Source organism: Lacerta agilis, chromosome 2 (genome assembly GCF_009819535.1).
Source record: "Lacerta agilis isolate rLacAgi1 chromosome 2, rLacAgi1.pri, whole genome shotgun sequence".
Taxonomy (NCBI): Eukaryota; Metazoa; Chordata; class Lepidosauria; order Squamata; family Lacertidae; genus Lacerta; species Lacerta agilis.
This window is the reverse complement of record NC_046313.1, coordinates 68,427,922-68,439,353: the sequence shown is the minus strand read 5'-3', so window position 1 is coordinate 68,439,353 and position 11,432 is coordinate 68,427,922. Positions and strand designations below refer to the sequence as shown.

Genomic DNA, 11,432 nt, shown 5'->3' with positions numbered 1-11,432 from the left:
TCCTGTTTAAGGTGCTATCAGGGCTGGAAATTACATCTGCCAGAGACCGTGGGGAGCTACTGCCAATTGAAGTGTGGGGCGAGATGGACCAATATAAGGCAGCTACATATGTTTATATGCTGAAGTGTGTGTCTGCCGGTATGTTAGTTTACCGTACATGAGACCAAAACATCCTGTACCAGATTCACCTAATGAGACCTGCTAGCAGAAGCCCTGCACAAGGGTTTCTGCTGGTGCTTTGGGGCTTACCCCTCTCTTCCCCCAATGTGCCACCCCACTCCTCTCCCTACCCTAATTGGCTTGGGGGTGGTGATGAGAACCCAGAACCATGCAGGGGGTGGAGGAGGAGAGGGGAATTGCAGTGTTGGCCAAGCTGAAATGCTCGCACTGGTAGAATGATTGCCATGGTACTATGTTGAATTCTTCCCCCTGACTTTGTCAGTTTCCCCAGTTCCTGGGAGGCTCTGGTCCAATGGATGCATCTGTGCTGGGTTTTTGGCTCCTTAAATACACTACATGCTTCTTTTTTTCTGTCTCAGCAATTCCAAGTATAGGTGTCACTAAATCTTAAGATCATAAAAAAATGAAGGTTAGAAGACTCAGTGGAGTCCAGCATCCTTTGCCAAACATGCTTCCAATAATCCCACAAACAGAGCAAGACATCAGCCCACCAACCCAGTTGTTTGTACTTTTGCTATCATGAGATATTCACAAGCACGCTACCTGGAACGTGGTAGGTTTCAATGCTGAGTTCAATTCAGCTATTATGGCTAATCCCACAAGTTAAAAAGAACCTAGTAAGATCACATCTCGGCCCAGGCTGGCATTGCATCAAGAGAGAATGGGTTTCAGTGCTTTGTCCAAAACAATGCATCCAACAGCTTTCCAAGAATAATAATTAGATATTACCATCGCAGCTCCATTAATGCATTCTTCACAAGACAGGCCACACTTATTGTTGCCCCTTCCCTTCTAATCTTCAAGTAGCTAAAGGAGAATGTTAGGCTGGTGTAATGGTATGAAGATTTAATGGGCTAAAAATGGATTAAACATAACTTCAATAAAACCATCTTCAAAGCAATTCTTTGTGGTTCTTTAAATAACCATAAAAGCAATGTGAGTTTCGTTTTTCTGCTTTATCTCCTTTCTGGATTCTTAGTTTAGAAGCTTTGGATTTTTAAATCTAAATATTGTCCTTGAAATGTTAATTATATCAGCATTCAGCCGTGCTTGTTTTGGGGGCAAGCCCAACTTGATAGGAACAGTTATTAGTTCAAAAGATCATTTTCTGGTTGGTTGTGCCTGAAAGGCTACACAATATGTTTCCATATGGCTGAATGGGCTTATCTGGATGTTGTAGGGTTGATCATTAACTGGGAAAATGGCAGGCTACTATACAGCGAGATCAAGTCATACTACTCTTCTTGTTTTTGCTCTGGACTGGGTGTCCTCCTTTTCAGAACTGGAATTGTTCAAGGCTTTTTGTAGTGTTTTGCATAATTATTGAATATCATCCACTATACAGTGTCAGCCAGCAAATTTTAAGTATCAGATAAATGGTGAGACGACAAATACGGATTCAAATATCAAAGGGCAAACTGTGAATGCATGACAGTGGGGTTTAAAAAAATATATATTTGTGGGTACATTGTTTTCACACTTGTTTTTGTTTGAAACAAGGAGAACAGTTACCTGAAGACGTTTCCTCTGGTTCTAAGTAGGTAGAATCTGTAAAAAAAATTACATATGGAAATATACAAGTTTGGCTCCCTGGGCAAAAATCTCAGTCTTGCACTGTTTACTGACTCCCACTGAAGTGTACTAGTTTCAGGCGTTTTAAAATCGGATAAACATTTGCAATGATAGCTGTGATCATCCCCTTTGATAGCTTAAGCACTGAAGCCAAGCATGCGGTTTGCAAGCAGACTCAAGTCTCCTGTGATGGAGAGGCTATGAGCACATCTGTTTAGGGAAGTTTTTAATGTTGATGTTTTATTGTGTTTTTAATATTCTGTTGGGAGCCACCCAGAGTGGCTGGGGAAACCCAGCCCGATGGGTGGGGTATACATTAATAATAATAATAATAATAATAATAATAATAATCTTCTGCACTGGCCTATTGCTCCCATGGTCGATTGATTGTCTGCTGTTCTATGAATCAGTGTGCAGCCTGCTTCTTTGAGCACATACTCTGGAGGATGTCAGATGCCACTTAGCTGCTTTCTGTTACCAATTTTTTTTGGGGGGGGAGAATCTCTGTTCAGGAGGGAGAATAATCTGATTTTCCTAAGAGCCGTGGTTGGAACGTTGGGCTAGGACCCGAGTTCAAATCCTCACTCAGCCATGAAGCTGAGTGAGTGACCTTGGGCCAGTCACTCACTCTCAGTCTGATCTAATAATATGGAGACACGGAAAGCCAGTAACTTAAAAAAAGGGGGGGGTTCCGTGATTTCTCCCTCCTGCATACTGACTCCTTCATCCTACCTTTGCTGTTCTTAGGAAACACTTGCCTTCCTGCCATAGTTGTCTCTCTCTCTCCCCCCAACGCAAGTAGCCTTTCTGCTTTCTGCAAGCCTGCTCTTATTTTCCCAGCACTCACTTAACATAAGCCCCCACTGTATCCTCTCCAGCCCCTCTGTTTGGTCTCTATCTATAGCTCCTCCTTAGGCTCCACTTATTCCTATTTAAGCTTGAGCAGCTGATATGACAGGCAGAAGCCTGTGTTTACTTCCCCATCAGGTCCCAGGGGGATCTGCGCACAGGCCCCTCACAGCTTCTGCAAGCAGCCGCACACAGAGGACTCTGGTCCTAGGGATGTCCAGTGACACTGGAGAAGGTATGGTCTGGGGGTTTTTTTGGGGGGGAGGAAGTTATAGAGAAGTAGGGATGATCTTTTAGTTGCACCTCTTTGGAGGGCTAGGCTGCAAAACTCAGGCCAGGTCTGATTCTCTTGCCTTCCCGGTGACAGAACGCCTGGGCCTCAAGCCATGTCCACGATGTCAAGAGGACAGAGGACAACTCGTCTGTCACTGCCACCGGCACAGTGAGCAATGAGGGTGACAGCTGGAATGAGAGAGAATTTTGGCTTGCTCTCGCGCTTTTATGTAGGGTTGTGGGGGACTCCTGACTTGGTTGAGAGTGTGTTGTTGTCAAATGACCTGAGCTTATCCTGGCTGGTGGCTGTAGTTGGTACAGGTTTGAGAAGTTCAAAGCAGAGGTTCGATAGCACACTGCTGCAGCTGAACAGGTTCAAAAGAATGTAAGCACATTGTCCATAAGAAACCTGATCTGCCACAGGCAAGAGGGACAAAATTATCTAGGTGCAAGCCTATTTGGCTGAGATTTAAGCCACAGCTCTCCCACGCTTGCTAACTCTCTCAGATATGGCTGAGTCACTCCTGCTGCCTTCAGTCCAAGGCATGGAAGCCTGTCATGTGCCGTCCAGTCAGAGTGACCGGCTCCTGACTCAAAGGCAGGGGCTGCTTATTGAAGAGCCCTGTACAAGTCCCAACACTAAGCCTCCCTCACACCATTTACTCACCACAGTCCCATTTGCTGCTTCAGGCAGATTCCACTTTTACCCAACCATGTGGGCCTATTTACTACTATAACCTAGGGGTAGGAGTCACCCTTGTGTGTTAACTCTGTTGCTTCAACAATAAAACCTGCTTTGGCTGTAGGACTCTGCCCACGCAGCACAATATACAGACCACATAGGGTTCCAAAATAGTACAGTTGTGGTGTTTTACAAGAAGACCTGCCCGTTGAGTTGCCAATATAGGACAATAGGACCTGATTCACACAGACAATTCCTTGCTCAATGCAATGCAAATTAAAGCAATTAAGAAGTTGCTTCCTGCTCACTCAGCTACAGTGGAGACAGATGTCGCCCTAAAATAGTTCTTTGCGTGCCTATTCAAACACATTGTTGCATGATGATTCCAATGTTGAAAGCAAGACTGCCCTAAACTGTAGTTAGGAACAAAAGCTTTGTTCTGCTTCTTGGTATTCCTTGCATTCCACCCTGTGGAAATGATACATGGGTAATATGGAACTGGCAACTGAAGGGAACATTGGAGAAATGCCAAAGTTACATTTTAAGATCCTATTTAATGGACCCCGTCCAGCTCTAGCTGAGCTTGATTGTATGAGAGCATCACTCTCAGATGTGAATGTGTCTCCTTGTCTGAATCAGAAGAAGCATCCTCCAAGTTCAATGGGAACCAGATGAACATTTGAACATCAGTCAAATAAACTTGTTACAAACTACTTTTAAAAGCAAAGGAATTGACGTTCAAAGAGAAAATAGTTCCGGAGGCTGAGATGTAAGTTGACTGCATAAAAAGGGAGTTTGCAACATCCTACCACAATCTTTCTGCACAGTCTAGCAAATACAGCAGCAAGTGGGCCCAGTTTTCACTCAAACAGCACTGCCTTGTACTGTTATCGTTTCAGCAAGGGGTAGGTAGCTCACATGGCAGAAGACACATCTGGTGGGGAGGGGGCATTTCTTCCTCCACACAGAAAGCTAGTTATGTCAGTGAAAAGGAGCCCTTTCCCTCACGTCTAGTTTTACCTTTCTTGTAAACAAAATCTGCCCTTTGTAGGTTCTCCATCGGTAGGAGAAAATAACAGAGGCCAACCAGAGAATATTGAGAAGCAAAGCAGCTAGTAAGCCTGATCTTTATTAAAGCAGTTGCAACACTCCCCTCATACACAGGAGATTGGAGGACCCAGAGCCATGCGTGCAAGCCCTTATATAGACATTTTAAATTGCCCGTCCTGGAGTCCAAGACCACCCCCAGAAACATCATACATCATGGGTAGGCAAACTAAGGCCCGGGGCCGGATCTGGCCCAATCGCCTTCTAAATCCGGCCCAGGGACAGTCCAGGAATCAGCGTGTTTTTACATGAGTAGAATGTGTCCTTTTATTTAAAATGCATCTCTGGGTTATTTGTGGGGCATAGGAATTAGTTCATCCCCCCCCCCAAAAATATATATATATAGTTCGCCCCCCCAGGTCTGAGGGACAGTAGACCAGCCCCCTGCTGAAAAAGTTTACAACAGAAATCTCAGTGGGTTGTGACACCCCTCCTCGCTGGCCGCCCCTGCGGCTCCACCCCGGCAGTGCCGAAAATAGCCTTAATTTTTTTAAAAATAAATAAATTAAAAGCCCAGGGGGCGGGGCCACCGCCCGAAGTGTCACCCCCAGCAGGGGCGCTGCCCGGGGGCCCTGCTCCCCCTTGCTACGCCCCTGGGTAAATCCAAGTCCCATTAGCTTTGCACAGTGGCAGTATCATAGCTAATGCAGTTAATCCGAGGCATGATTATTGCTAATTGCAAACTTTTCCCAATAGCCTGCCATGACAACTTGGAATACACAGACACACACATGTATACCACAATCCAAGTCACATTGAGGTATAACCCACAGCTAAATGCTCAATACTCTGATTCTGACACAACCAAAGCACTTTTCAGAAAATCTCCCATATGGGATGAACTGCCCCTCTTGTCATCACATGCCCAACTCTGACTACTGGTCCTGCTAACTAGGAATGATGGGAGTTAGAATTTGTTTTTTGTAAACCACTTAGACTAGAGGTTCTGTTTACAGCCAAGTAGTATATAAATGCTATTAAATAAATAAATGTTCAACCGTGTGTGACTAGACATTCCTCTGCAGGATGCTTTCAACTCATGGACATAAGGATCTGGGTTGGTGGGACGTGAGATATTACAGGCAAGATCAGGCAATGTAGCATGGCTCCTCCTGCCATGCAATTACGTCTGCGTGTAATAGGCTTCCAGCTTTCATAGGAATGCCTCCCATTTCAATCCTCAGTTCAGTTCTTATAGTCATTCAGCCTGATTATAATAGCCACTCCATTTTACAACCATATTCATATGATCAATTAGCATGGGTTTGCTCCCTAACACAATCTAAGGGCCGTGTTATAGCAATTAACTTCATGTAGCAATATGGCCCACACAATGTCTTTATTGAAAGGACCATTCTTTCCTTTCAACCAAAGCATTTTTATGGTAGCCTTTTACAATTCTACAATTAACCTCTTTTATTTTTGTTTAATTAACATGGCGTTTTCTTTTGTCCAGGCACTTGCGTAGTGTACAGGCTACCTATTTCACCCATAAAACGTGCTTAAAAATGGCAAAAAGAAAAACCCCACAAAACTAATTTCAGACATGTAATCCTAATTTAATCTCAGCACAATTTATTTTGGGTAAACATGTGGAAGCGTAAGAACTTTTTCCAGTGCTGCTACTGTGCCTTTAACAGATGCTCAGCAAACAGAAATTCCACAACTGTGGCCTTTTTATTCCAGCAGAGAATCAGAGAGAACGTCACATGTTGAATTTCTGTCTTATCCTGTAATTAAAGGTATTTTCCCTGTCTGGGAAAAGGTGACGCTGCTGTGCTAAGTGTAATAAGGTTGTCATGTCCTTTGTGTCCTTGAAAGATATGATCCCAAAGTGCTTGTAAATTTGAGCCAAGATCTAGCTGGCAACACTTCTGTAATCAGGAAAGCATTCCTGCTAAGGATAAGGTTGCCAACTTAGTCCTCTCCCTCACCCTGGCAGGGTGTTGTTATTTCAGCTACTATTTAACAGGCAGTTGTTCTGCAGGTAAAGCTGTCTATACCTCCAGTTGGTAGAGCATGAGACTCTTAATCTCAGGGTTGTAGATTCAAGCCCCATGTTGGGCAGAGGATTCTGCATTGCAGTGGGCTGGACTAGAGATGATCTTCATAGTCCCTTCCAACTCTACAATTCTATGATAGGCTTCACCTGTTGAACGTTTACTTGTGTCACCATTAAAGAGTTTGGGAAAGCACAAAGAAAGAAACCACAAGCAAATGAATAGTCAGTAACTTGGAAGATAGGTTCAAAGCATATATGCGAAAGCATAATTCTGCTTTTTGAAAGGCAAGGAATGACAGCCAGGTAGCAGTAGCATCAACATATATAGCTCAGACTTGCAGTTTCTGCAGCTTGACAAATGAGCCTCTGGGTCATATGGTATGTGTACAATCAGGCCATGGAAGAGGCCAGTGGTTATATTAAGGTACAGGGGCTTATTGCATAGGACAGCGGAGACAGCCCAGGATTCCATCCCTGCTAAAGAGGCACTGGAAATCCTGTCCCTGGATGTGCTGCTAAGCAGTTTAAACGGGGAAGGGCAGAAACACAGCAAGGGTAAGTGGTGCATATTCTCTTAAGTGGTAGAATCTGAAGTATAAAGTCGGGGGTGTGTTGTGCTCAGCTGTCTCAGCCAATTGGTAATGGAAGATGGTCTCGGGCTCAAAAGAACCCGAGTGGGTGGGGGATGCAAGTCTTCGCTAATTACTGTCTCCAAGGGCCTCATCTCACACAAAATGGGTAAAGGCAGAGCCATCACATCAAACACAGCAGCAACTATAACAACAGAAAGCACACGGCAGCTCTAGAAAAAATGACTAGAGCAGCTCTAGAAAAATGAGAGTTGTCAGAGAACAGATTACGGGGAGGGGCTTCTCTGGTATCTACCAAAAGACTTGGTGGGATGGTGGAGAGTGAATGGAGACTGGAGAGTGGGGGAAGGGAGGCTCCTATCCTCCTGCACTAGCAGAGCATCAGGTCTTTTCTAGGAAAGCCTTATTCCTTACTGAACAAATAGCAGTGGCGCACTTCCACCTCTCACTCGCCAACCACTCTTTCCTGTGCAGACACCATGGTGAAGGATGCTGCTTCTCCGATAGGGAACTAATTGAAAATGGCATGGCGGAAATAAACTTGCACGCGGTAGAGTCCATCAGTGACCTGCATTATGCATCCGGCGGACGTGAGAGTGCCAGGGTCTCAGAAGGTATGTAGTACCCAGCAACCCCGAGTTGAACTCAAGCAACCTCATGAGTACCCAGAGTAACTAAACAGTTCATCAGTAAACTTATATGGAAGACCAGTGGTGAGTTTCCCCCATGAAAACAGGACACTGTGAGCTGAGCTAGCGCTGGGCTAATATGGGTGGGGACAACTTTTTCAGCCCAAAGGCCACATTTCTCAGGGCAACCAGCAGGCGGTGGGCAGGGTGAGAGTGGCAGAGGCGGAAGTGGGGCAGAGCAGTGGATGCGACTCTTACCTGTGTAAAGCAGGCTATATTCCAGTCTTGCAGAAATCAGAGGTTTAACAACTCCTCTCACGCATATCTCTCAGTCCTTTAATCCATGTAAGCAAGGCATCAACAGTTCAAGGACATAAGTCAAAGAACTTCAGGGCACAGAGAGGATCTATTGAGGGTTGTGGCCTGGGGAAGGCCCCAAGTTGCCAGGCCTAGGGGGGGGGCAGTTTGAGGCCCTGGACATGAGCTTCCCCACCCCCTGGCTAATATAAAACAACATTGGCTGCTTCCCCACTCCTCTCTCTCCCCTTCTTTTCCAGGGGGCAGCCATCTCAGCCAACAGTCCATGGACTCCTCACAGCACTTCCTCCAAACACTTCATTTTTCCCAAACGAAGAGGACACACCTTTCTACCAGTCCAGAATCTCCATCTCCTCCCTGCATTCACCTGCTGCCCTTGCTCAGTCCGACATGTTGCCCTGCAAGCTTCTTTGCTCTCCTCGGGGTGCTCGTAGTGGCCAGCCTCGGCCTAGCCACACTGGCCGTGTATCTGAGTGGTAGGTTCAAGGTTTGGTGGGCCGTTCTTGACAATAAGGAGCTCCTGGTGGGAATTGGTACCTACCACCATGGGGGTCAGGGATGAGGGTGGCCCTGTGGGACCCAAGTACTTCCATCTGGCCAGTCCCAGGTAACAGACCGTATGCAAGATGAAATGTGGTAGGAAACTGAGGACCTATCATGCCCCATAGTGGTATTTCTGGGCAATGCAGGAGAAAGTACCATAAAACAGGTAAGTTATTTGGGCATCCCCTGAGAAACACAGGCTTAAAACAGTAGCTCAAACGGCACCCCATTCTGTGGAATCCACAGCACTTTCTGTCAAATTTCCAAATACATATATACACCATAGATCCTGGAGCCATTACTTTGTTCAGTACAGAATCCAGCCTGTTCCCCTTGAGCACTTGAATTCCCACCCATCCACTTCTAAGGATGCAACTGTTTTAAACTTATTGTCCTCACATGCAGCTTTCCAGGAAGCTATACCTCAGCTTACATTTTGCGAAGGGCAGCCACAGATGTGAGCTAAGGACATGCTAAAAACCAGTATCCCCAGACTGAAACGGAGAAGACTATGCCGAAGTCCAATGTAATGTATTCCTGACCATGAGAGCCAGTGTGGTGTAGTGGTTAAGAGCGGTAGACTTGTAATCTGGTGAACCAGGTTCACATCCCCGCTCCTCCACTTGCAGCTGCTGGGTGACCTTGGGCTAGTCACACTTCTTTGAAGTCTCTCAGCCCCACTCACCTCACAGAGTGTTGTGGGGGAGGAAGGGGAAAGGAGAATGTTAGCCACTTTGAGACTCCTTCGGGTAGTGATAAAGCAGGATATCAAATGCAAACTCTATTTCTTCTGACTAATGCAATAGGAAGTTTTTCCAAATCACCCTTTAGCTACCAAAGGGACTGCTGCCCCATAACTAGTGGGCCTTAGCATTTGCAGGGAGTTGGACGATAGGACTCTTGGGGTCCCTTCCAGTTCAATTCTATGAATCATAAACTGGATGGCACCTCAAAACACCATGTAGTCCAGCCCTCGGCTTATGCAGGAAAACCACTATAGCATCCCTGTAGTTCAGCTGTTCAGCCCTTGCTTTGATGAAGGCGTCTGTCACCATAATTATTATTTTATTATTAAATTTATATACCGCCCTTCATCTGAGGATATTAGGGCTGTTTACAGATCGCCTGAATGGGAAATATGGTATTGAGTTATTGAGGTCCAAGAACAATATAAACCAAGGTATGTAATCTCCACACTTGATCTTAGCCAAAAGGCCGAGAAGCGATACCAGACGCTACAAAAATGGCCCCTGGATTTGGGGGAATCCTCTCTATGTAATGGGTTCCTCAACCTCCACCAGAGAACGAGTTTGCTCCCTCACCATTCTGGTGACGGCTCCCATAGTGCTGCTTCATCAACATTCTGCCTGTAAAATATTTCAGACGATTTATATTGGCAGAAGAGAAATAGGGAAAGCTCCTCAGTTTGCTCTTAGCAGGCAACGTACGAATCTGATGTGCCTGGTGGTAAACTGCTCTTGAGAATGAGTGTCAAAATGGTGAAAGTTAACAGTGCCTGCGATACATTTCTTCAAAAAATAAACAGCAAGGCTGTTTAGTCACGTGGTTTCTGCTTCTCCCCTCTGCAGTCTTGCAGCGTGAGTCACTCCGTGTCCTTGCCCAGTGGCTGGAGTCCCAGGAGGAGGCCATCCGAGAAATGAGAGCTGTGAGCTTACAGCTATGGAGGCAGCTAAATGCCAGCGATTCAGGATTTCAAACCTGAGAGAGTCCTACCTTTCAACCCCCCGCAAACATTTTCTTTGGGGAGCCGGATGGGAAAACTGACTCACTGCTTGGCACGTTGAGGGACGGACATGTGTGGTCTAGACTATGCAAGCCTTTAAGCAACCTCCCCCAACTCACTGGTGGGGTGCTGCTGAGGTTGGTGTGCCCTATGGGCAGCATTGGCTGCAGGACTGGAATCTGCCTGAAGAGAAGAGGGACAGACAGGAAGATACTGGTGCAGAGGGCCTTTCTTCGGCACCTCAGATACTCTCTTGCTTTTATTTGAGCACTATTTTCAGCACCTTATTTGCACTATGTTGCTCTACTTTATACCCACCTTTTAATCGTTGCCCATGGGGCACCTTTGCAGAGATGTTTTAATAACATGACCAATGAAACTCACAGGCTTTCTTTTGCCAAGCTGTGCTCTCTTCAGCTGATCAGCATAAAATCTGCCCAGGCTCTATCTGGTGAAGAGGATCCATGGCCTACAAACTAGGATTCGAGCAGAGCAGAAGGAACCCTTGTGTTCTCAGGCTGCTAAAATGGAAAGCAGCCCAAGCTACCTGTGTCAAACCTCTCTGCAGCCACAATACCTTCCTTTTGTTGAACAATTACATGTGAATGTGACATATGAACATGCCCTTTCCTTAATTAGTGCCTAATTCCTGCCCACCCCCCCACTCAACAGTGCCAGGAATCCCGATACTCGTTTTCCAAGACCATTTCTGAAGGGGAAAAACAGGTGTATGGTCCCAAGCTGTTCTTCAAGAAAGCTATATTTTATTTTAAATCCAAAAGGGATAGCTGAAGTTATCCAAATTCTACACTGATTCTAACTACAGTCATAGCAATGCAGACATGTAGACTCCCTGCTTTGATGCACCAGCCCCAAAGTTCACAACTGAACCTGGAGTAAAAAGAATGGCAGGAAGCCAGCAGCAGAATCCCAGGTGGCCCGA

At 45.8% G+C, this 11,432-nt stretch overlaps 1 protein-coding gene and 1 non-coding gene across 2 annotated transcripts; both read left to right on the top strand.

Moving 5' to 3' along the window:
• Positions 1 to 2,577: 2,577 nt before the first annotated feature.
• LSMEM2 (leucine rich single-pass membrane protein 2) lies at positions 2,578 to 10,874 on the top strand. The gene is given in 7 exon segments (XM_033140595.1): positions 2,578 to 2,836; positions 7,730 to 7,750; positions 7,753 to 7,869; positions 7,992 to 7,997; positions 8,449 to 8,580; positions 8,583 to 8,678; positions 10,335 to 10,874. Coding segments are annotated over 7 exon segments (639 nt in total). The 5' UTR covers positions 2,578 to 2,703; the 3' UTR covers positions 10,469 to 10,874.
• LOC117043042 lies at positions 5,279 to 5,398 on the top strand. Its single transcript, XR_004426129.1, has one exon. It is a non-coding gene; the product is annotated as a U4 spliceosomal RNA (small nuclear RNA).
• Positions 10,875 to 11,432: the final 558 nt, after the last annotated feature.